The 26764-nt window shown below is 37.6% G+C and overlaps 1 protein-coding gene across 4 annotated transcripts; it reads right to left on the bottom strand.

The window, feature by feature from the left end:
- Positions 1–1116: 1116 nt before the first annotated feature.
- Positions 1117–25861, bottom strand: LOC113639547 (choline transporter-like protein 2). 4 transcript variants are annotated; one of them, XM_027141457.2, is made up of 22 exons: positions 17742–18103; positions 14249–14297; positions 13437–13510; positions 12390–12474; positions 12124–12208; positions 11500–11610; positions 11122–11182; positions 10810–10933; positions 10577–10660; positions 10359–10471; positions 9376–9507; positions 9067–9166; positions 8532–8624; positions 7984–8068; positions 7267–7529; positions 6155–6249; positions 5888–5991; positions 5175–5248; positions 5009–5079; positions 4788–4870; positions 4459–4543; positions 1117–1672 (listed from the first exon to the last, which is right to left on the bottom strand). In XM_027141457.2, exons 1-22 carry the CDS (start codon positions 17773–17775, stop codon positions 1569–1571), a joined length of 2109 nt encoding a protein of 702 aa, XP_026997258.1. In that variant the 5' UTR covers positions 17776–18103; the 3' UTR covers positions 1117–1568. The 4 variants fall into 4 exon arrangements, with proteins under 4 accessions (XP_026997258.1, XP_026997256.1, XP_026997255.1 ...); XM_027141455.2 differs by lacking the exon at positions 17742–18103 and adding an exon at positions 25707–25861 and having other exon boundaries at positions 1600–3874; XM_027141454.2 differs by having other exon boundaries at positions 1600–3874; positions 17742–18109.
- Positions 25862–26764: the final 903 nt, after the last annotated feature.

The raw sequence follows: 26764 nt of genomic DNA on the forward strand, positions 1-26764 counted from the left end.
TTTTACTCTTTGATCGAGTCAGGGATGATTTACTAAGCATGCAGTTAAACTACAAATTAAACAATGTCCATATGGCAGAGTATTATACTGTGAAAGTGCATGAAGTTACTTTTTAATACGAACACCTGCTTATTTATGCTATGATCCAATGCAAGAAATATCATAGATAATGTGAAGAGGTCCAGTTTTTACATCTCACATCAAACATCAGAATAGGAACAATGTCCTATGATTGTGACTTTAATTGTGGCATGGTTGCTGGCACCAGATGAGCCTGTTTGAGGTTTTTGATAAACTGCTGATCTCTTGCAATTTTCATACGCAAGTCTCAGAAGCTGACACAATGTTGTGAAAAACACATCCTGTGTACTCTGAGAAGAGATTCTGTGGAAAATTATCAGCCTGGTTTGAGCTGCGAGTAAGTCTAGTAACTCAAATAACTCAGCATGCATAATACATAAAACCTTGAGGTGGAGGATCAGGTTTAGGTTTAGTGTGCATTTGGCAGACACGCTTGTCCGGAGCAACTTCTTATTTCCTGAGCAATCAAGGGTTTAAGGGCCTTTCTCAGGGGCAAGCGGTGACAGCTTGGTGGACCCGAGATTCAAGCTCACAACCGTCCACTTGCTAGTCCAACACCTTAACCACTAGGCTGCTGCCAACCAAGAACAAGAATGTGAAGCCATCGTGGGTACAGGGTCACTGAAACTGGCCAGTTAAAGACTGGAATAAAACTAATTGATTGAAGAGTGTAGGAACAGGTTTGTACGATGGAAATACAAATGACTGGTTTAACATATACCTGACAGTCAGCAAACAAGAAAGAGCCAATTAACGAAAAGCTAGATAGCTATAGAGAATCTGAAAACATTTCATTAATGCTAATCTTTAATACTCAAACAAAAAGTAAATCTGTGCATGTACGATTATTTATGTACATATATCCACATGGACATTTGGTGGATCCTGGTTATACGTATATATAACAGCTGCATGATTGTAGCACAGGAAAAACCTTGAGAACTGACCCAGCCTTGACAAACAGAACAGATAAAATACACACCACTCATTCTCACAGTGAGATTCTCATCCTGCACAAAAGAAGTGAGACAAATATACAATTTACTATCTTTATTATACATATGAAAAGTTTAAAAAAGGAACAAAAATGGCAGTTAATCATGACCAACAAGAGCAAAGTTAACACCAAGTAAACTAACCAAAAGCTATCTTTACCACCATACAAGCTTTAGCACTGATTGTCCTTAAATAAACATTAAACATGAAGTTTGTAAAAAAATATAACGTTAAAATACAGAGTTACATAGTAAAAGGCCTCTGATTACACATTCTGCTTTTAAACAGACATTGTAACAAAACTCCAAAAAACACCATTACAATGAGATCCACACTTGCATAGAATATAGTGATGCTCGCTTGGCTTGATTTTTTTTAACACGCAGGGCAGGTGAACATGTTCACGCATATTTTTAAGGCACTTAACTTTAGCATTTACAAACACTTTGGCCTTGAAGTGCACTGTTGCATCTGGACAGATTTTGGCGCCCTCACTTTTCCTGGGAACGGTTCTTCTTTTTCAGGACTTGAAGGAGGGACTCGGGCATTAGGTAAGGCCTCTCTGCGCTGCCGTCATTCCTCTCAAGGTCTTCCACTGCGCGAGACACAGAACACAAGTAAGGAAACAAGATGGTGAGAGGGAAACAGTATGGCCTTTCCCTAGGCACTTCAATCCAATTTATAAAAGTAAATATAAGCTCGGCATCCTAACAAATAAAATCATGGTGACATTAAAAGGACAACAAGAAAAAACTACTTATATATATATACACATACATTTTAATAGACAGATTGAAAGGCACCATTCTCAACAGACAGGTCAAAGAGGAAAGAAGAACAGTGGAGTCCTTTAAGTCCTTTTAGAGAAACAGGGCAAATTCTTTATAGCTACAGTTCAAGGCAAAGTGGTGCTTTCTTTGGAGGGATAAGGCTTCATGTTTGGAAAAAGTGCAGCTCTTGCAATTCAACCTACCTCAAACTCGGCCACAAGGTCTTCCATTTAGTCAAAAATAAATAAATAAAAATCAACCATACCCTGCATCAACCATATTCAAAATCAAACAGGCATTTGCATTAACATTTAGAAAAAAATATAACATTTACAGCTACAAAGTAAATGCATAATAGCAAAGTAGCAGTGTATTATTCCCATCACTATATGAGCGGCAGCACGATAAGGCTGAAAAACTGCACAATTATCTTAATTATCGAAACAACCTGAACCACATCTTCAAGTGTCAACAGGTGCAACTTTTGTACAAATACAGCACAACATGGCACAGACAGAACATAAACCTGGGTACACCACAGGAGTACTGAGCTCCTGTCATTAAAGGGAGACATTTAGTGTTTTGTATGTATGTCTTGTAGGTATGTCTTGTAGGTATATGAAGTAACAGGCAACTTTTCAGATACAAAACAAACAAAAAAACGGTAGTTTTATGGTTCTACCAAAGTTAAGCAAATAAGAGCATAAAAGTCTAAAAGTGAGCTGAGGTTCTCCAAGATGTTTGAAATAACCAAGAAACCGATTTCCTTATAAAACTGCACGGCAGTATCCTTAAGAGAGCAGGTTTTCTTTGCATGTGTCCGAGACCTTTGCACAGTTCTGTGTACATTCTACATCCATTACCGTACACCAACTTTCCAGGTAGCCAACCATGTGGCAGCAGTGCAGGGCATCCACTCATGTAGATACAGCTTTAGATAATGATGTTCACAACAAACATCAGAATGGGGGTGGGGGGGTGGGGGGGACTAATATACAATGTTGGATGCTGATGCTATGCATTGCACCGCTGCCACAGGAAGAGCTGCCTGAATAATTACAAACAAGCAGAGGTATATCTGTCCCTATTAAACAGGCAGGTAGGTGAGTGTATATCTCGTGTACGGGTAGCAAAATACGGCCGCATAGTACAGGATGTTTCAGACGAACATTCTTCGGCTGTGTAAAGTGCTTCTCATAAATTGAGGACATGCCTACTGGGGGAACAAAGTCTGAGAGATTCTATGGTACTTTTATATACTATACTGGAGCTTTTACTACTTCTAGATTTTATAGTGAAGTACACTGCAGTTACTCCCTGCATTCTTTATATACAGTCTGATTACAAATGAAGTGCCTATTTATAAAGATAAAGGTATAAGAATGCATAATACACTGACTAAATGATCAGATATTCTTTTACAAAACATGTAAAAGACAAGAATCAGCACACTTCTAAATGGCTATAGTTTAAGCTATATGGCAACATGCTTCCACCTTAGCTTGTAATAAGTTTTTTGGGAAAGAGGGAATTTCCAATGGGTAAATGCCATTCACTGCTCAAGACGTATGCCTGCTGTGGGGTTGCTGTGAGCCCCATAAGCATCGACTGTTGTGTGTTCTGTCTCGCTTGCAAGCAACTTTGTTTAAAAAGTGATTTCAAGCAACAGCCAAATTCTGTCTTTAAAGTCACAATGAACCACTGCCACGGAATAAATCGCACATTATAACAACAGGCTGAAGCAACCGACAGATACACATAACCTACATCATATTAGTCAGTGCTTTTAACAAATCTAAGGACATCAGCTAAACATGTGCTGACTAATCTTTGGAGGCTCAATGATGTCACATGCTAGTCTTGTTCCATGGAGGCCTTGTGTGTTCTCAGAGGGACCTCTTCCTCCTGAGGTGAAGCTGGAGGATTGTCAGCAGGCTCCTCAGCGTTCTTGAACAGGATCTCGTGCAGAGTAGACGACATGTAATATGGTCGAGCCGCAGAGCCGTCGTTGCGCTCCAGGTCTTCGCCTTTTACGTGTGTGCGTGCGTGTGTGTGAAGTTAGGATAGTGCGTGTAGCAGGGGTGGAATTTTCATGCGTGTGTGTCAGAGTGTGTACAATGAGGAGTACAAAAATTTTAATGCAAAGGAGAGTGAGTTCATGTTAAATGGCGTGTGGCCAGAGAAAACAGGAAGGGGAAGGGGAGTGAAGGGAAGAGGGGGCAGACAAACAAGGAAGAGAGAAAAGGAGCAACAGGAAAAAAGTCAGAATCATGCTAAAAGGCAGCTGAGAAGCATGTTAGTTAGATGGTACACCTCAATAGTGAAGACAGATAGTGAAAAGAGTTAAACCACCCTGCAGAATCTTTCCTTTAGAGCCTGAGGCATCATTCTGTTATCCAGCAATGTTTGCATAGTCTGGTCTGACAGAATAACAGTAACCCAGCAACAGCTTTAAAAACTAAAGTATATATTTAATGCATTGGAGCATTTGGTACAGAAGATAAGGCTTTACATATTACTAAAATATATACACATCTATATAAACCTAGATTTTCAGTGTTTGCTTAGTATACATAACTTAAAATGTGGTATAAATGTGGCCAGTACTCACAGAAGCAAAGGAAGAGTGTGTCAACACACATGGCATACACACTGAAGAAGCCATGGGCAATAAGGTAGGAGCCCACCATGATCGTCTGTGTAAACACACACACACAAGAAATGCTCAAAAACATGTTGTCATGTGGATTCATCAGTTGACTAAAAAAAATCATAAAATTCTCAATATCTAGTTAAACATTTACTGCGAGCCCCATGAATGCTCTTATACATTTTTCTTACAATTACACATGAAGTTGGTGATTTTGTTTGTTAATTGTATTACAGTGGCTAAAAAGAACTGACTCTGCATGCTAGCGTGTGTTACTGTTATTCTCTCACCAGCATGGGCACCCAGTAATAATTCAAATTAGGTACAACTTCCACTTTTGCTCTCCCAGAGAAGAAGAAGAAGGAAAGGACGCCTAGAATAAAATGGAGAAAAAAAGCAACATAAGACAATCGAAATAAAGCCAAAGAATATTTTGCAGCTAGCCAGTAGTCTATACATAGATGACATTATTATTATTATATATAAAAATACGAAAGCACTATCCACTTGCCTACAATGCCCACAATAAGGAGCTTCCCCAAAAACAACAAGAAATCTGTGACCTTGTCCAAGACAGCAACCCTTAAAGAATAAAACGGAGAGAATAAAATTTTGAAGGTTCTCTTGTATTTGTTTATTTTGCTTGCTTTACTCACCTGCTTGCTTGCTTTACTCACCTGATCATATTTCTCATCAACAGGAAGAAGGCATCTCGGGCTGCAGTGCAGAAATTTTTACCATAAATGGCCACCTGAGGGCGCACAAAACTTTGGTTACATGTTGTGGGCTACAGATCACACTGATCTACTGTATATCCAGTATTGGTTTTAGTATAAACACATTAATTAGGGCTTTAAACCAAATAAAGGCCCTCAGTGTCCGCAGTGGTGCCGTAACATGACTGACTCTAAGCTCTGACCCCAACCTCCAAAAGTGGGGATATGCAAAGAAAGAATTTCAATGTGCTATAATGTATATTTGATTCTACACTATTCTTACTAGTTTAAATTCCCAGATGTTACTAGATTAGCAAACTAAACCAACATGTTAGTTACTGTAAGTGCTAAAGAACTAGCTTCCATTGGTCACAAGCAGACACGTGATATTTCAGTTTCTAATAATTTGTGACAGGTTTGAAGAGTTGTGGGGAAGAGAAAAATAAGCAAAATAAATAAAATTTCGAATAAAAAATAAATAAATAAAAAAGCTTGTGCATTTCCATTCCATTATAGTTTGCATCTATAAATCTTTTTTTTTTTTTTTTTTTTTTTTAATTATAATAAAGTCCAATGTAAAGGATGGTAATGGATGCAGCAAGTCATGTTTATTTCACAGAGATACAGTAAAACACTGGCTTAGGCTTGGTAAATGAAAAGGATCAGGAACACACCATGATGTAAGCATTCCTGTTGATGAACTTGATGAATTTCTCCAGGCACCAGAAGCAGCACTTGAGGCAGCAAAGCAGAAACTTGGCAAATTTATTCTGTGCCACTGTCGAGACAAACCAGAAACTCTTGAACACACACAGCTCATGAAACTCTACATTGTTTGCCGGCTAAATGACAAATTAAACTGTTGGAAACTCCGCGTGCATGAGATGGGTTTCAAACTGTACAACACAATCCGATGATAAGGAAATCATGAAGGATCTTACCTTTTAGTTTGTGGTCCAGGTACTCCAGCAGAACCCTGATGACCTGGACGATTGCCAGGATGAGAGAACCGAACGCAAGAGTGCCTGTGTGATACCTGATAAACACAGACCAAAAAATAAATACGTATGAAGACAGATACATAGCTGGTCTGATGTCCTAACCAATTATGCAGCATCATAACTCCCTTTTATCAATAACAATGGAGTGGGATGGATGGGTTCTGAGCAGGAGACCAATGCTCTATTGGATTTACAAGGGGAAGTGTGTAATTGTATTATTATGGTAGTGTATTGCATCTGTGATTTTAGTCGATGTAATGAAAAAAAGAAAAAACCCTGACTGATAAAAAGTCCATCATGTCATGTGGGAAAAAACGTGCCATATGTTTTTCAGTACAAAACTCTCCAGGAAGAAGTCTCCATTACACACCACACAGTAAGAAGACTTGTGTTAAATTTCTGGGGGTTTCTGGGTTGTGTAATTGTGTGAACACAGCCCATACAAGTGTTTAGAACATTTGGTGTAACAGACTTTCATAAGGACATTGATGTTCTTGATTGGATCATGACTCATATGAAAATTTAAATCCACACCTGCTAAGACTATTTTAAAAATAGTCCATGTGCATCATTCTGCTAACTATATACAAGAAGTGAAACTATGCCAGAGACTGTACAAGCCTCAGGAACTAAAATATATTTCCTCAAAAGCAGTATTACTGGTTGTATTAGAGAGCACTGTTTATCACTTCAGTCCATTTTCATAGCATCATCAAAGCGCTCACTGATCCCTCTTGCCATCGGGATGAAAATACTGCCTTGTAAGTCCAGCAGTCAGAATTATGATCTAGATTAATTTCTAGTGAAGCTTCTATTTGCTCTAAAAGGAGAACTGGACCCATATGATGCCAGGAAAACACCTCCCACTGCACGGTCCTTTAATTAGCCTCGATCTGTATGAACCGGAGTTAACACGAGTAAGGAACACAAAACAATCTTGCATTTGGATGGCCAGATGGGCTGCAAGATAATCCAAACAAAATCCTGTAATTGTTTAACTGCAATTCTATTTATAGACTTGGGGAAGGACATTCATACACTCAGTCACATACCGGAGAGCTCTACCAAATGAGGCAAACACTGGGCAGGCTGGCATATCGTGGGACTTGTTGAAAGCCCAGTAGTAGGAAGCAAAGGCACCGGCCAAGGTCATCTGACCCAAAGCTGTCACGAAGTTGGCACACCAGAAAAAGAGGAAGACGTTGTAGAACTGTAGGAAGATGAGGTACTTGTGGTAGGCGGATTCGCCGCCGTAGAAAGCAAAAAGGCACTGTGACTGTGGGCACTCTTTCTGCATCTCAGAGGTGGTATAATTCTGAAAAAAATCAAAAGATTAGAATGATTATATTTCCTATCTGATTTCCTACACTTGTATGGATGTTTCAATCAATTCCAATATCAAGCACGACCAGCACTCAATCATGACATTGTTGCAGTTTTATCTACTCCAAAACACCCAGGTATAAAAGCTTGAGAAAAGCATAAGTCATTTGTGTGCTAAGAATTTGTGCAAGTCTGATTTTTGATATTGAGAGAGCAATATCAATGCGAGACCTAGTCAGAGAGCGATGCTGCATTATTTCATGTGAATCAAACCTTTTTACCACTTATCATACAATCAGTCAGTGGTGACTGATATAAAAGCCATATAACTTGCACAAACAAACAATAGGCATGTATTCAATTTACAAATGCCAAATTTAAGATCAACTGCAGTTATTCTAACGTAAGAATCATCCAACCGACACAGTCAGTGTACTGACACTCACCTCAGGGCTGCAGCTGTTCCTTGCATAAATACACTCAGTCTGATTAAAGACTTTGTACACGGCCTCGTTGGATGTGGAGAGGAAGCTGAGCAAAAGCTGTCAAGGTCTTGTTTTTGTAGCACTTTTTTGTAGCGTTACAAATATGGCAAAAAAAATAAATAAAAATAACCTTACCAAAGTGAACATGTTCAACATTATAGCTACACTATAGCATTTAAATATATGACGTTCTCTCACCAGCCTCTGTTTTTTCTTTCGCTCCAAGTTACTATAATAATAATAATTATAATTATAATAATAATAATAATATCAAAGCACAGAGAAGCCACAATATCCACTACATTAACATCAATCAACACTTGAAACATATTTATGAGCATTCACATGTAAATAAAGTCTCGCAATCCTTACAAGTCTGAGCTGACAGAAGGCCAGTTCTTTTGCTGAGCTGTATTTTTTCTTCTGCTCAATTACTGTTTAAACAGATCAGTGCTCACGAGACAAAAATCTACATGGGGACTAGGATAACAAGCAGAGCTGAAGGATACATAGCTGTGATCGCCCAGTATGCAATGACTATGGATAGGAGGAGGAAGGTTAACAGAGGGTAAAACAGTGATGACATCACATGTCCGATGGCCCTGTAAAATATACAAGGTGTTAATGGTGTTGACATAATTTAGCCTCAATTACTTGTACATGCTAATTGTTCAGCTTTATCTTGAATCTAGTTTCGCTCTCCGAATACAGTCCTTTATGTTTAACAAGAGATGAGATAATGAAGAGAGCGCCACTCAAAACACTGAGGTGTATTTCTTAAAAAAAAAAAAGAAGAAGAAAAGGAAGGGGTGCTGGAAAGTAAACAATCTTTCTACTAGGGCAATACTGCATTTATAATCAAAATAACACCAGCTCAATATTATTACTACTGAGAGAAATTCTACCATGAGAGTTAAAAACTAGCAGTTACTAAAACCTATATACAGTAGATAATAGCAATGGAGGCTTCTAGACCTAATCTTTGTCATTTGATATCAGACTTTACGACTGAACGTTATGACAGAACAAATGCACTGTACACACCTGCTGGCCTCTTTGATCAGAGCGATGGCGATTAATATTCTTTTTCTGAGGAAGATTAGGAGCAGGATGATGATGAGCTCCACTATTGCCAGAATGATTACTGTGGAGATGAACAGAGCAGAAAACTCAGCATGTTATAGTTTTGTTTTCTTTCTGTTTTAGCATGTGACATTGAGCCACAGCTAATCCCTGTTCTAAAACCCCTTGGCCTCCCGATTCCCAAACTGAAGATGTCCCCAATTCTTTCTTTACTCATAAAGAACAAAAAAAAACACTGTCATGACAAGGTCCTCCACTTTGGAGACTCACTGAAGGCCAACCAGGTCTGTCTGATATGCAGGTACACATTCAAGTCCATCTGGAAGCCCAGCTCCTTGAGGGTGATGTTGGCCCCAGGGGTGTTCTTTAGATGAACGTACTCCATGCTGCAGTGGAAGATACCTGCAAAAACAGAAAGAAATTAAGTGAGCAAAACATTAAGGAAAATGGCACCGACAGTCATAGATGTACAAGAGCAACATTTTATATACTATAGCCTTATCAGCCACTTTATTAAGAACACCTATACACCTGCTTCCTCAGCCAATCATGAGGCAGCATTACAATGCAGAAAATAGTGCAGATAGAGTTAATATACAGACTTCCTGGTATGGGCCTGTTGAAAAATTTAAACTAGAGCAGGCAACATCTTTCCGAACTTTAGCCTCATTTGGCTATTCCTGGCTGACTGGAGTGGAATCCTGATGTGGTTCTCTTCTGTTATGGCCCATGTGCCTTAGCGATCAATGTGCTTTGCATTCGGAGATGCAGTTTTGCTTAAAACTGTTGTAAAAAGTAGTTATTTGTGATACCATAGCCTTGCTCTGACTGCCCATTCTCTTTGATCTTTCTCTTATGAACAAAGCATTTCTACCTGAAGGACTGCTTCACACTAGATTTTACACAGAACAGTTTAAAAATAAAAATCCAGAGCGCCAGTGCGTCAAAATCCCAGATGCACCAACAACCATGATAATTGATATGAACATTATCTAAAGCTTGTGATACTGCATGATTTTATGTACTGTACAGCTACCACATGATTGGCTAACTGGATAACTGCATGCACAGGTGCAGGTGTTGCTATTAAAGTAACCAGAGAGAGTATATACTGGATATAATAGGGCTCGATTCAGCAACAGTACTGTATCCACTGTTCACTGAACATTATATTAGTGAATAGTGACAGACTTCACACACACAAGTTTCTTAGCCCCAAGCATGTAGCTCGGTTGTTCAGACGGAGACACTACCGTATCCTATGACGAGGATGACCATGATGATCATAACCCAGACCATGATGCCAGCCAGAAACCTCAGCAGTATGATGAAGATCAGACTCAGGATTGTCGCTATGACCAGACCACTGAAGAAACACAACCATCATCAGTGAAGAATGATGACAATGATGAACACCATTAAGTTAAGAATGATCCATATATTCTTCTTAGACAGATTATTATTTACTTACAGAATTATCCAATACCATGATACTGTGAAATCCTCAAAGATCTTCATCATCACCATTCGAGTTTCAGCAACTATTGTGGCATTCCTGCAGGCACCAAAAACAAACACAAGTGATGTCTTTAATGTCCTTTATTGTCTTTAATAGTTGTACATTAAAAAAATACCTTGCACACACATTAGACATTCGGGTATGTTAGCTGTGAGTGAGTGTATTTACTCTGAGTGTATACTCACTTTACAGCAGGCAGTAAGTCGCTGGCCTTTACAGACTTGCCCTGTGCATCCAGAAAATCGGTACTGTTTCCCACAGTGATCTCATTCCCCTTTGTGCCAAGAGCAGGGAAACATCTCCGTGTGACTGATGAGGAAGGAAAAATAAAATAATAAACACAAAAACTAGAAGCAGAAAAAGCCTCGTTTTGATAACTGTATTTATAGCCGATGTTCTCATGGTAAAACATACATTGTAAATTCTAAGAGAAAAAACAAACAAACACATTTCTGTTCAAGATAAAGCTGAAGCATAAGAAAAGATAAAAGTCTTACATGGCTTGCTAGCGATGAGCACTGCAGGACAAAGCCGTTGTGTCAGGATATCAGCAGGCGTCTGAAAGACAAAAGATATTAAAATCCTATTGTAAATTGTTATAAAACACATTTCTGTTCTCTTCAACCACTAAAATACTGTGTAAAGTTCTCAACAGAAGGAAAACATCTCACACTACAAGCAAACAGTGTCCTGACTCATTTTATATCAGGTAGAATGAAAAACCGGTGTACTGTAAAGGGTCAAATCAACTGTGGCAAAATGGCAACAAAGACAATCAGACAGACAGGCAAGAAAGTCTGAGTAGGAAAAAAAGGCAAACAAAAATGATGTGTTACTATTTCTTGTTCAATTTTAAACCTTCAAGTTCCACCTACCAGGTTGCCTGGGTCTTCGGTACAGAAGTTTTTGTAGTAATCCCAGTCCTTGGGATTAACTTTGGCATTTAGTAGAGTCAAGGATTTCTCAGGGCATTTATCCACACAAATCTAGAAATGAAGAGAGATGAATGTACAGTTAACAGCAGTATCCTGGTTACTGATACGCCTAGCTAGGATCATCACACCACCTCAAAATGATAGCAGCTAGCTTCACAGGTCTAAAATGATACTGTGACATGAATCCCACAGCGATGAACTAAAACAGTTACATTTTACAAAGATTTCTAGAAGCATAACCGTGCACTAGTGTGTTATCAAGGTCATATAAAAGTAAAACAAGCTCAAATTTAAACTACAGATAATTCACACTGTATAGTCTTTACAAAGGACAATTTCATGCATTGCTTCGTCCATACAAGTCAATCTGCACAGTCAGACTCTTCACTAGACATAATGTAACATCAGTATAAGCCTAGAAGGTTTAAGGTGTCAAATATTACAAAACTTTACCCCTTTAAAGTTTAACCTAACATGGAGCTTCAGCAGCAACAGTTTCTCTGTTCATTTACTAGTATATTATTTTATCAAGTAGTCAGTCAACACGAGGACGAGGACATGTACCTGCGTGGTGGGACACTGGAACTCTAGAAGGACTACAGGACTGGCACACTTCAGAATGTTAAAGTAGAAAAGGTAAGGCTTCTTCCTGAAACACCACCACATACAATCCAAAGATTATTCATATACACGTGCAAAAGCTGGCAGAACAATAAATAAATGCTTTTAATTAATATCTCATTTACATCCTCCTCATTTCTTCATGTGTTTAAACGTTCAAGGTTTCCATTAAACATGAAGACATTCTGATGTCTGGCATTTCAACTTACTCCAAAGGAGTTCCAGCTTGACCACAGAATTCCCCTCTGCTGTTTGTGGGGTAAATCACCTTCCTAGGGTCACCCTGAGACCATGCTGGAAAGGAGAGGAGAAAACTGAGTACCGAATGCACAAACACAAACATTACATAATGTTCACAATGATACTATTTTAGTTCTGAAGTGTTGAAGGACTGAGAAACACACGGGATAATATGAGGCACATATTCGAATTGGCAGAAGACATGACATGGCATGCAAGTTATGTGCTGTACAAGTCTGAATAGAAAAGACTACACTCAGAGGCCTTGTTGTGCCACAGGAGTCTGTAGGCTGGAGAATTGAAGCCCATTAAACTTAACTTGCACCACATTGACTCATATGGTTCGCATTTAGGCCATTGAGCCTCTGTCCAGCCAAACAATAAACATGACTGTTTCCACCACAAGCAGACTCAACTTGGCATTGCCCTTAACATGAAACAATGAAGTTTGTGAATTGTTATGCTTTCTTCTTTAATATTTTAACTGATTTCATTAAACATAAGTATGAAACTGATGATAATAAATGCAGTAAATATAAGGTTCCTCGAAAAGCTCCTGAATAGCTACACGTACGTCTGCTAAACAAACACTAGCCAGCACAACTCATGATAAGCTACAAATTATTGAGCAATAGTGAATTCTTATTTGCATTTCCCTGATACGACATGTTGTTTAAAACTTCATGCCTTCCTACACAAGGAATAACCACAGTGGTTGATTTAGAAACCTGCTGAACTCACTGCAGCCCATACGCAAAAGAGATTATTTTTTTCTTTTTTTTTTAGTGTACACACTGTATTTTTTCTAGTAATTCTTTCATACAGGTCTTTATTCACATAGCTCACTGTATTAACGTGGGCCCATTATCTATTTAAAACCATAATTACATAAACCTATACGTCGTCTTCCCCTACCTTTGTCTACGTACAGGTGGAGACACGAATACAAAGACTATGAACACTGAATCTCTTTTGCCTTTTAAAACTAGAAGCTTTAAAGTAATGCAATGACTCACCTAGTATGCCCACAGCGACATATCCAACTATGGCCAAGATGAAAAGAATACAGCAAATAATGTCTGTACAGCCTCTGTAAAGGAAAACAGAAAATTCACATCATTTCCTAATATAAAGGGGGGAAAAAACAGCATGCAATTTAGATCTCTATTATATTTAACAGAATTATACTCGTGTGTTCATTATTCAAAATCTTTTTTTTTTAAGCTAGTCAACTAGGAATTTGGGTGAGATTAGAAGTGTGGATAATACAAATAAAAAATAATAATACAAATAAAATTGGATTTAAAAGTGCGCTGGCAATTCAACAGTCTGTGAAAAGCCACCCCTACAAACACAGATACAATCTGTAGCATACATTGCTATACAAGCAGCATTGTTCACATAGATAAAACTTCTATCCAGTAGCATGCACATCGCCCAGGGCAGGTTACCATACCATGGAATGTTAGTCATTACATAGGATGCATATTTTCCTACTGTAATGCAGCCAGGAGATGTGAATGGAAAAATAATAAAACTATATGCTGTGTCTCAAAGTCCATACTGAAAAGTTTTTTTTTTTTGTTTTTTTACACAGGAGATGAATTTAACTGCATTTTTATGCATTTTAATGTTAAATGGTAAACAATAAACCAAAAATTGCCTGGAATTGAGTGCCGTATTTCCAAAGATGAACACAGCAAACGTTCTAAACTAATGAAGCATATATGCAGAAATCATCTTGTGTACATGCAGCTAAAAACCAAGTACAACACTGACACTATTAACACTTCCTGTTAATAAGACTTAAACAAAACGGGTTTCTTACCTATTGTGGATTGGCCCTTTGAAGCTGGGGTCATATTTTCTGGGTTCACCTGTGAGGACAATGAAAAATAACATGCAATCCATTAACATTATTGTACAGTTCTATAACCAGGAATAACAAGGACATTTTCTTGTACTGGAGAAGGAATTATAGAAATTTACCAAATGAGAAATTAACAGACTTATTTCTTAATCCTAATTTGATTTAACTGTTTATTTTTATTCATTCATTTGCCATACAAGGCCTGTGAACACATCAGTTAATGCCTCCGGGCTGCTGGCTGTGTAATTTCTCAACCTGACTTTCCAACTCTGTTATTTTACTGAACAAGTAGGCTACAGTTTATTTCCGTCTGGCTTTTGAAGACACACAGGATAAAATCAGCTCTGGCTAAAGTGAAAGATTGGTTGGCAAGCATACAATAAACACAAAGAAAAAAAAGTTACAAGTCGTTATTAAACAGATTGTAATAGTTATTGATTAGTTGGTCTGTGTTAAGCATGCGATGACACACTACGTCACTTCGCTGACACCACACTGATCTCCTCACACACAAAAAAGGTTGATACAAGCAGTTTATAATATTCTAATTGTCAGTTATATTGTGTTTAATTAATGGCCTGTTATTTAATTAAGCCTAGTTAAGTGTCCATAGTTGAAATGTTGAAATAAATATTTTTTAAAAACATTTTTGCTATTTAGTGCATTCTTAAATCTTACAATGTGCCTAATTGGCAGAAATGGAATCAATTGAATCGGTTAGTGGCAGAAACTAACAGGCAGAAATTGAATCAATTATTTCTCAATGTGGTAATACACATGGCATTTGTGAGCTTTGAAAAGCTAGGTAAGTTTTCATCAAAAAATGCTTCTTGACCCTGTGGATTAGGAGTTGGAACTTGTAGAATGGAGCGTAAAAAGGAATGGGAGTATAATGAATTATGCCCTAAACAGGAGTATAATGATGCAGGCCATGAGTATCAGTTTTCCCACACCCCGAATTGTACCAACACAACCGACAACCAACATTCCAGTGTAAAGACTAGATAGGCTCAGGATAAGATGCCTTCTGCAGTGGGATCATATTGCAGATTTGACCACCGAGTCATATTCTTCCCACAGCTACAATTATATGTTTATCCTGTCTCTTACAGCCACCAGTATTGAACACAATGCACCAGACGGCTTTTACATTACCAGCTCCAGAGCATTGATTCAAATAACAATTCACAATACATAATGTGCATCATGAGATTGAGGCTTGCTAACAAAAGTGCCAACAAATGCACGAGTGCTCTATTTAATGGTCCTATGAACAAGAGTTTCAAATTTGTTAAATTATTATTAATTATAATAATAATAATAATAATAATTGTTATTATTATTATTATTATTATTATTATTATTATTATTATTATTATTAGTATTATTATTATTACTGATATTTAAAGTCTTATGTGGTCAAGCAGAAACCTACACACAAATGCACGCTGATCTAACATTATCAGGGAGGTCTTAACTTGTAGGGAAAGCCCAGAGAGATATTTTTGTTGGCTCCGGGCTTAGAGAATGTTGTTCATTGTGGTTTATGCATATAAAAACAAAGATTTTAAGATATTACTCTAATGATGCAGAATTTGCATCCAAAATGCCTTTAGAGCCAAATGGAGGTCTGTAAAATTCCTGCACAGACCCACAGAGTGGTGCAAGAGCATCAAGATTTAGTTACATCCATTTTTCTGCTACCAATACCAGTAACCATACCACACCCAGACACAGAGGACTTTCTCAACTCTGACTGACGTACTGCCTCGTGATTAGCTGAGCGTGTAACTGTAGGTGTTCCTAATAAATTGGAATATATAGATGCACTGAAATTTGGTAGTTTGTATGCCTAACTCAAAGTAACAGCAGTAAGTTGAATAAATACATAAATGAATATATTTGAAATGAAAGGCTTAGAAACATGCAGGTATGAACATGTCATCATCACATGAACAGTGCTTCAGACCCGAAACAAGACAAATTTTATTTTCCCCCAGTGCTTCTCTAGCAGTTAATATTAACATAAGTGTTTGTTTAAACTTTTAAAAAAGGGGTTTAAAAAATCAGTTAGTGAGATCTATCATGGGCTCTGTAACTGATTTTCTCTCCTTTATCCCAATAGCCATTTTACAAGGAAACTCTTAATATAAAATTTTATCTATAATTGTATATAGTTACTTACTGTGGGGCATCGTGCGACAGAGACAGGCACACAGACAGAGACAGACAGACAGACAGAGAGAGAGAGAGAGAGAGAGAGAGAGAGAGAGAGAGAGAGAGAGAGAGAGAGAGAGAGAGAGAGAGAGAGACAGACAGAGAGAGACAGACAGAGAGAGAGAGTCATCTACCCATGACTAAATTTGTCACTTCCTTTTCTTGCTCCTCAGTTGTTGTTTTTTTCCATTAGCTCAACAATTGTAGACATTTACAACATCCGGTGTACACTGTCTATAGAGCAATAGGTCAGAACATGTCAACATGACCTTATTTGTTTTTATTTTTTCTTGCTGTTTTTTCTTTCTTTCTTTCTTTCTTTTTTTTATTGTTTTTAAACATGGGGAATTTTTAAGCAAGAACTGTCACCTGCTTCAACTTGGAAATAACTTGCATCAAAAACACTCCCACCACAATGCCTATGTGTAATACGTGAGTAAGCATCGAAGGAAATGAAAGGGAGGAACCCAAGTGTACACAGGAGAGTAAACTCAGCAAGCAGCACTCTAATTTTTCCACACGGATTTAAGTAGCACTTACTCACATTTATCTAGTGTCGTTTCTACTTCTTAACCTTTCTGCCAAAACAGGAAGGAGACATGCAGTGCAGAGTGGCACGAGCCCCTAATCCAAATCTGTCTGCCAGTGCAGAGTGGCACAGGCCCTTAATCCTAATCTTTCTCTGCCAGTGCAGTGGCACAAGCCCCTAATCCTAATTTCTCTGCCAGTGCAGATTGGCACGAGCCCCTAATCCTAATTTCTCTGCCAGTGCTGTGGCACAAGCCCCTAATCTTAATTTCTCTGCCAGTGCAGATTGGCACGAGCCCCTAATCCCAATTTCTCTGCCAGTGCAGAGTGGCACGAGCCCCTAATCCAAATCTGTCTGCCAGTGCGGCGTGGCACAAATCCTAATTCTCGCGTTCAAACTAGAAACCAGCCTCAAACGTCTGGAGAAACATAAATATAAACCCAACGCCAACATCCCACAAATGCTAACTAAATTATAATCCAGCCCAAAGCCATAAAGGTAAAAAAGGTCTGCACAAGACAGACGCGACTGAAATAAAACCTGAACTCGATTAGTATTGAGTATATGCTATATAGAGCAGAGAAAATAACAGCGAGAAGAAATGCGCCCCAAAAAAAACACTGCAACTCTGACATCAAACCAGGCACGACAGCAAAACTCCATCTGCTAAAGAAAAGCCAGCACATGGTTTTATCTGAACTTTACCATGTTTCCCGTAATGATCTTTTTCCTCCGGCATTTCGTGGCTTTTTGTTTTTCCAGAGTCTTCTCCAATCCCCAGCGCTCCGTGTAGGAGTTTGGGCTGCTTGTTTGTTTGTTACAGCGGTATTATAAAGGGTCAGTTAACTGTTGTGGTCGACACGCGCTCACTCTTCACTGCTCCAGTGCTGAGCCGCTCCCAGTGTATTTAACCGGTTAAACCGGTAATAAACAGCGCCTTTCTTATGTTAGTCGTGCTTTTAGTTTGCAGATTTTTTTTAACCCACATCGAACTTCTAACATACTGAATATTAAGCTATTATTATGAGAAGCCGCTGAGCCCCGAATGACTTTAAACCGACAGAGACAAGCTGCAAAACTTTTAACATAAGGGTTTTACGAAGCCCAGGTGTTTTATGTTATTTCCGTTCCACTAATTTGATTGGTGGAAATTTCTTGGCGCTGAACACGGACGTTTCACCGCCTGTATCACTCCGCTCGTCTGAGTGCGTGACGTTAAACTGCTTCATAGATCGATCGAGTTACTAAAGTTATTGACTTCATCAGAGAACACGAAAGTCGAGGCTTTTCATGAATGTATGAGAGTTAAAATATGATGCGAAAAAACGATGCTGCCAATGTCATCGGAAACACATTTATTATGAATTTACAAATCAATCAGAGCTAGCTAACCTCCATAGATATATATACACTAGATGTCGCCTTGTATAGGGCAGTACATTGGAACGAATGGGTCAATTGAGCCGCCATCTTGGTACGGGGGACCCCCTCCTCTTAATGCATTAGTGTCAATGTAGGCAAAGAAATAAAATAACCATAAATCGTCATGAATGCGATTTCTGACTTTGTTTTTTGGTTCGTTCCAAAGGCCATGTATTTATCATTAAGTCCAGAGAAAATTTAAGGTTTTGATATTAAGATAATCAACTGTTTCATAATATAATGCATAGTGCTAGTAGGTGTAATTTTATTACTTACATTCTATTACACACTCGAGCAATCTTCAAATGAACAATCACTACTTAACTTATAGACTACTGAATGCAACACTGCTACAATGGTGTGACTATACATGTTCATTTAAACATTTAAATTGTAGTGGTTGATTAAATATGATACACAAAGCAATTTGCAGGTGGAAGCAAATCACAAATTCAAGAGGAACATAATGTGAAAGTTAGATAGTTGAGGTGCCAAAGACCGTTCAATCTTAAATTTATTCCTTTCCCGCAATACTTTTGCCACATTAAATAAGTATGTAATAAAGTAATAAAGGCATAATGTCATTAAATATGTCCCTAAGTGAAGTAACTTGATAAAAGAGCATTCTGCTTGTGTTAAGTCCAGGACAATCTAATAAAATATGTTTGCCAGATAAGGGAATCTTACAAAACATACATAAAAGTTGGGTCTTTTCACCTTTAAGCAAAAAAGCATGGGTCAATTTTTAACATCTTTATTAAGAGCTTCAGAATCTACAAACCTTGTCAGTTTCCCTAACTTTCAAAAACTAATGGGTAACTAGCATGGATTAACTGCAGTCGTTAACCAACAGAACAAGACATATAATTTCCTAACATTCAATATCATAAAACACATTCTCACTTGTGTAATGTAATTCCTTGCTGTCCGTTTTATAGGTTTATTTCGTTTGAACAACCAAAGGAGCACCGTACAAAGATGGTGGCGGTTTTGACGCATTTTTAGGACCCCAAGGCGACATCTAGTGTATAGATATCTATGGTTAACATCTAGCTGCAGAGCTAGCTAACCTCTAGCTGCAGAGCTTGCTAACCTTCTAGCTGCAGAGCTATAGCTTTAGTGTTAGTGTTTTTTGTTTTGTCTGTTTAAAAGTGAACAGAACTTTTAGCAAGAGTGTCTGAAATGTCGGATACTCAATAATAAGTTCTAAATAGTAGTTTAAAGAACGGTTTCTAAAAGCAATATAGCATTTAGTAAGTGTTTATACGATTCCAGTTTCTTATTAATAATAAAAGAGTGACACCTTAATTAGTTTCCATCATGTATTCTACAACATTTATCTACAGTCATTTCCTTACTGTTCCCTTTTTCTCAATTGAAAACAAAAAATAACAGAACTTTGTAATTTTACATGGAATTAAGCTTCTTTTGAACTATCCAACCACACATGGGTCAGTGGTTTATAATACATTATTTTATTTCAACATGCATACTGGGCACGCTTCTCATATCCACTCTGTTCTAAACATAAGCTCTGTTCAATACAATGTAAGGTCTAAATATACTCACAGTAGTAATTACTCGAGGCAGATATGCGGTGCTAAATTCCTAATTTTATTACATACCTTTGTGAAATCATTATTTAATGAAATGACAAGTGGTTCAGCAAGAGATACCTAATTTTCCCTCCCAAGGAGTGCATGTAGAACTTTAAGGATCCTATAAAAGTGTATTAAATAAGGTGTTTTTCCTTAATAAAGGATACAAGGGGACATTTAGAATCAAACAGTGCACTGCTTTTAATTATTTCTGCATTATATCTGCTTATACTTTGACTGTAAAAACAGTATAAACACTTCCTTTAATAGTTTTTTCTCATTCCGTTTAGACACAAAGGATGATCCAGCAGTATTTGTAAGCAGGTTGTCTGGCCAGCTTTGAGCTCAGCCAGTGGTCCACAGGGAGACTGGAATCAAATTGCTCTAGTGAAAGCTCCTCCCAGTTGATCTGAATGAAGTCTTCAGTTGTGGACACTAAAAGATTCTTGCTGAATTTTTCATGCGGCACAAAAGCCTTTTACACTGGGCAGCTGAAGCACCAGCATTAATTCTAGTGTGCTCTAAGAGAGAAGACTCTTTACATTTGTTTTATTGAAAGAAAAAAGCCCGCATGAATGTGTCTGGATTATTTGGGACCGCTCTACCTTACTTTGTAGTCTTTCCTCAGCAGCATCTCCCACAAGCCAGTGCAAGATTTGTCCCAGAGGTTTTGGCTTCTTTCTCTGCACAGCGAATGCCTTCGAAATTTACTTTGTTGCTGTAGGAATTCTTGTTTAAAATGAGGTTTCCATGTAGCAAAGGCCAAGTTGCTCATTTGTTCTGCCCTTTATAGTACATGACCTTTTTCCTTGAAAACGAATTCAGTTAATGTTACTTTGTCCATTTCCTCGCTGTTGGCTTGAAGCGTTAGTTGAAACATTTGAAACTTTGTGTTACGCACAGCCTAATGTAATACAAGGCTTCATTGAAGTGGAGTGTTACTGTGTATGCAGTCTAGCCTGTATCCACCCTAGAAAAATGCAGTTTCGTTATGCCTTATTGTCCCCGCAACTGTAAGTGAAAGTATAAGTATGTCTGTGTTTTACAGCTTCATTTAATATTATTATTAACTATTATTAAGAGAGACGTTCTGCCAAATGCTGTAAATGTAAATGTAAATGTAAGTGCTGAAAGCACAGAAACTGTGATTAGATGAGTGTATCCTGCACAAAACATCAAAGATAATCAGTCTGACCATTTAATCAGGACAAGCCATATGACAGATAAATATAGACACTTGGCTTGAGTTTTAGATTTAATTTTGGGATATCTAGCATTTTGGGATCGTTTCAAGGGGACGGAGTTCCTTTGAGAGATTAGTTTTCAACCCTCCCACCGTTATCCAGGGCAGTACTGTTATACAGTAAATTCATTTTGGCAGCTTAGTAGTGCTGAGCTTTGAATCACGAACATCTTTTCACTAGTTTTTAAACCACAGAGCCATGATCACAAATAGTCAGTGCAAATGCATTCAATATAACCCGATATAAATTGGACTCCAAATTTGAGTTAAATAGGTTTAAGGAGATTGCGAAGGCAATTCAGTCACCAGTTCCCCAATGTGTGTACTATAGAGTTCAGTTTATTATTACGTGACATCTGTGTGCTGATGATATGGAAACATGATCACAGCACAAAGACCTGCTTCCTTCTAGATGTGTTTTCTAAACTTTTTCTATGCAAGTATGTTTGTTTGATTCTCATTTAGTTTTACTGACTGCTTTAATTTAAGCTTACATGCACAGTAATGTTGCCTAAATGCCCTGATTTCACAGTGAGTACTTTTCCTATACAACCTTTCATATACCATCTTTTATTCACTTTCTGTACTAATTCTTTTTTTTTCCTTCATTCCTCCTTTTGTTACCTCTTCTCTATTTGTGCCATAGTTTTGCCCTCTTTGTTATGTGCACCAGGGAAAGTCAAGTGAGGCATAACTGGTGAAAAGGGTGGATTGTGTTAGTCACGTCCTCAGTTCAAGCCAATGTGTGCTTGCACACACCCAAAAACAACTGGAAACCATTTTTTCTTAAGTGGACTCCAGCTTGTGGAAGCTGAAACGGAAAATTGGCTTGTGCTGAAAACAGGAAACCTTCTTAACAGTCACTTTAAAACTGAAACCAAAAATACTTGGCAATGCAAATTGAAAACCTATGAAAACATATGTCTAAGCAAATGACCCCTGTATATTGATAGAACATGCTATTAAGAATAGACCCATTTTAGACTTCTATTACAACTATATACCATCACATCAACATGTCATACACCCAAAAATAATTCACGAAGGTTATACAAATATTTATAACCCTAATTATTACATTTGCAATGTAGATGAAAGAAAATGAAATGCTTTGCTTCATTTATTGTTGCACTTAATTATTATTACTTGCAAAAAATGGATACAGGTTTAATGTAAAACATCTGCACAAGCATCTCCAAGTCAAAAAATAGATACCCTTTAATTAGACACCAGTTCAGATCCCTATGATTAGGCTGGCTGTAAATAGACCAGACCCTCCACTGACGTTCGCTACAGCATGCTAACTGAAGTACAGTGAAAATGGGCGTGGGGGAAGTTACACACACACACACACACACACACACATTACACCACTAAGACTTCTAACAAGAATTCATTTTTAACAAGTCAAAAATATTCAGATGTTTAAAATATTGAGCTGTTACTACCCAGCAACCTGCTGGTAAATAGACTAATCTACTAAAAGTAATGACCTCAAAGCTCATTTATCAATTCCACATTCTTCCACGCTAGCACTTAAAGATCTTCAGTCACATGTGAAATACTTGGCACAAGACAAACTCATGAATAGTTATGGCCATCATTTTTCTCCTTAATATATGTGATATTAAATGGGGGGCTGTTACAGAATATAAATTTGCCATGAGAGCAAATTGCATTACTTATAACCATGGCAGCAGCACATACTATTAGTCTACTAGTGTACAATGTCTGTCTATCCATTCATCCACATATCCAGTTTATCCTACACTGGATCAGGGAGAGCCTGGAGTCTATCCAAGACTCAAAGTGCACACAGTTGGGGACACCCTCGATGCACACATACACACACACCAGAAAATTTAGAGATGTGACTCAGCCTCCAACGAATGTCTTTGGTCTAGAGGAGGAAACCAGAGTAACCTAAGAATCACAAATGGGTGCGACGCAAACACTTTAACCACTGTCAACATGCTTCCTTTCACAAAGGCCACTTTACAGTATTCAACTTTGTGTCGTAACCACCCAAACCTTTCTCGTTCATCTCTCTCTCAGATGTTTCCTCAAGTTATTTACGTTGCACTATAAAAGAGAACCGTGTTGTTTCCTCGGTTGTTTCCTGATGCCCTTAAAGGTCAATGAACATCTAATGAACTAGTAATAAACTAATCATTTATGGTTCATTTTTTGAGCACAAACTATAACTAGACAACAATTTTCTTCTTTTTTATTTTTCACACACACACAAACAATAATTAAGAAAGGAGAGGCATATGATTAAAAAGCTTTTCAAAAACTGCGAGTGTGTAAACTGACCCACATTAATTCAAGTGCACCCTGTTATCACTAGGTGTGTAAATGTTGTGCAGTGTTTGCTATGTAGCTTTTTGACCCTCCGGTTGTGTTGACAGATTTAGTCATGAACTTTCTCTATTATAAATGTTGAAAACTTGATTACTTTGTTCACAGTAGTTTCATAGCTATAATGCAACAATGCAGAATTCAACACACAAAACACAGGCGTTATCCCACACATCCACACAGACAGCTTAAAACCAGTGTGCTGCAGTTCAATCAGCCGGTCTTTCTGAAACCATGGTTAACCTAACACCGTGTAGATGGTCATACCGCAGCTTTTAAATACAGTAAAGGCACAGAAGAGCTCCAAACATAGTAACTTAAATCTCTAAACAAACACCCAACAAATCACAGTATTTCTGGCAAATCAGGCTTTGTTAATTTGTCAATTGATTTTGTCAATGAATTATCATACAGGAAGTAGCCATGAAGTAATGATTGATTGGTATTAATGGGCCCAATGTTTGCCAAGAAAACTCTACCCACACCATCACATTGCCTCCTCCAGCCTGGACTGATGATACAAGACAGGTTAGGTTCAAATTCTGACCCCTCTACAATCTCTGTACCTAAGCAGAAATCAGGATTTTTCAGATAAAACAACATCAGGGGGATATAGGGAAAACCATGCATACACAGTAACTCTCTGAATCAATGGAGTCTTCAACTGTACAGTTTTGGTGAGTCTGTGCTTTCTGTTCTTGGCTGACAGAAGAGGTTCCTGATAATGTCTACTGCTGTTGTAGTTCATCTACCTCAGGTTTCAGGATGCTGAGATGCTCAAAAAGTGTCTGAACTCTCTCGTTACCAAGATGTTTCTGTCCACAGAACTGCTGCTGAATGTTACAGGGTGTTTTTTTATTGCACCACCCCAGGAGACTGTGTCAAAATCACAGGAGATTAGCAGTTACACAGACCAGCCCATCAGACCAGAAATACAGTTTACATCACTGAAAGAGCATTTTTTTTTTTGCATGAACAAGTACTTGAACTTGTGCCTAATAAAGTGCCTTAGTGCGAAGTACCATTTTAGTCCAAACTGTAAGCTAGAAGGGGCATTTCATGTTTGAGCCACTAGAAAAATCATTAACAGGAGTGATATGTTTTAGATTCGTTTTACAAATCTCATCGTCTCTAAAGTTCACCTAGACTTAATGTGGGTATGAATCAGAAGGTCAGACTGGAATTACCAAAAAATAAAAATAAAAAATCCAAATGATGGGACACAAAAAGTACAGTTTCTACCAAAGCGACAGAAAAGCTAAAGTGTGGTGGAAGAAAGGATCTGCACACGATCCAAAACGTCCATCTGTGTCAATCTACAGAAAAATCAGGAGAAATATTTAAACCCAAGACACCCTCACACAAGACAGCAAAGGACTTCATCAGGAAAACAGTGAAAGGTCTTAGACTTGAACCCAACTGAGAAAATCTGTTTTTTTCTTCAATTCAATTAATCTGTAATCAGAACATTTTGCAAAGAATTTGCTGCCCTTCTACCGAAACTTTCTTTAGTAGAAATAAATAGTTTTTACTTGAGTTTGGTCTTTGGTGCATATGTTAACTTAAAAAGGGTTTATTTATATACAATAATTTAACAGAGCTGCTTTTACTCTAACACACAAACACTAAGTCAGGGAAAGTTTTAACCATTTGGAAACCGGTTTAAACATAAAAACAGACAGTCAGAAAACACGAGCATCTGAAAAATGGTTAGTTTGTTTTAAAAATCCAAATCAAACACACGATTATTTTCACAGGGTGTGTCGATAAAGCGGTTACATGCGCGTGCGCACCGTTAAACGGCGTAGGGATGTAAAACGAGCTAATTTTAACCGAAATAACAACGTAACTGGTTCCTTTCTCAAAATCTCTACACTTTTTTCTTCTTTATGTATCGAAGTCAAACAAAAAAAACACACAAAACTTATATAACAGGCTTCCTAAATAAGTTATAAACTGATGTAAGCCACTGGAACTGTAAACAGTGTTTAGCTTAGCATAGCTCGTGTAGACCGTTATTTTTTCATTTCAGTCTCTTTAACTCACCGTATTTACGTTCCTCTCCATCTATATCCATCTTTTTTTTTTTTTAAACGTGAAAATCTCCAGATATAAAATCCTACTGATATACAGAGGAGCAACCCTGCAGCGTTAATGGCGTAAACACATATTCAACATATTAACAAGGTGTGTCTGCTTTATGTGTCCAATAGGAGAGCGAGAAGTTTTTATTGACAGCGACATCAGCCAATCGCTGGCGCTTATTCGTTCCGTTATGCACAGCATCTGAAATGAACTTAAATAAGAGATGATTGAAAATGTTAAACTCAAGTATTAAAAGGTAAATTGCTTTTTTTTATTTTTTATTATGCTTGTGTATAAATGTGTATAGTTATAAGAACGTGTAAAGTTATGCTTTTTAAAAGTCAAAACGTGTTAATATACGAGTAAGGGAAGATTAAATGCTTTTCATTCGTATTCTTTCCTTCTATGTGATTTATATAAATTCAGAACTAGAAATTAAATGGGACCTCTGAAATCTCGAAGGTGAATCAAATGAAACGACTCGTTTTAAACAAGATTCGAGTTTTTAAAACGTTCGAATCATCGCGACACAATGACACCTAGTGGCCGGTCTGCAGAATACAGACAGGGTCATGATTTCATGGTAATGATAATGATAACATTCCCAATCTATATGCAGGCTCCTTTTCAGACAGTCGAGAGAAAAAAACGACGCGCTGAGATTATTATTGACAGCTTTTTATTCCATAGGAGACAAATGTGAAATACTATAATCTTAAAAATACATCCGTAGACAGAAATAAAACATGGCTGTACCACTGTGCAGAAAACTAGATAATGTTTTTTAATAAACTTGGAATAATTAAAATATGAAATATTTTAATTCCATAACTTTGTGTTTAGGTTTTTAAAATATGTGACTTTTATCAGTTTTTAAGGGTGTTGATGTTTGTGCTTTTATAAATTCTAAACTGTGTGAAGAGTTATTGTACTGGGCTTGGGTATTAAAATGTATTTTTTATTAAAAAATACAATTAACCAGTTTTTTGTTGTTGTTGTTTTCATGGCAAGGAAACATG

This window comes from Tachysurus fulvidraco, chromosome 15, assembly GCF_022655615.1.
Source record: "Tachysurus fulvidraco isolate hzauxx_2018 chromosome 15, HZAU_PFXX_2.0, whole genome shotgun sequence".
Lineage (NCBI taxonomy): Eukaryota > Metazoa > Chordata > Actinopteri > Siluriformes > Bagridae > Tachysurus > Tachysurus fulvidraco.

Bases quoted from the DNA above. Each gene is read 5' to 3' on its own strand.
- LOC113639547 (XM_027141454.2), bottom strand. From the start codon at position 17,775: ATGCCGGAGGAAAAAGATCATTACGGGAAACATG. The intron at 7,530-7,983 runs GTGAGTGTCAGT...GATTTTTTTCAG, and splicing joins GGAACAGCTGCAGCCCTGAG to AATTATACCACCTCTGAGAT. The intron at 5,080-5,174 runs GTGAGTAAAGCA...TTATTCTTTAAG, and splicing joins TTGATGAGAAATATGATCAG to GGTTGCTGTCTTGGACAAGG.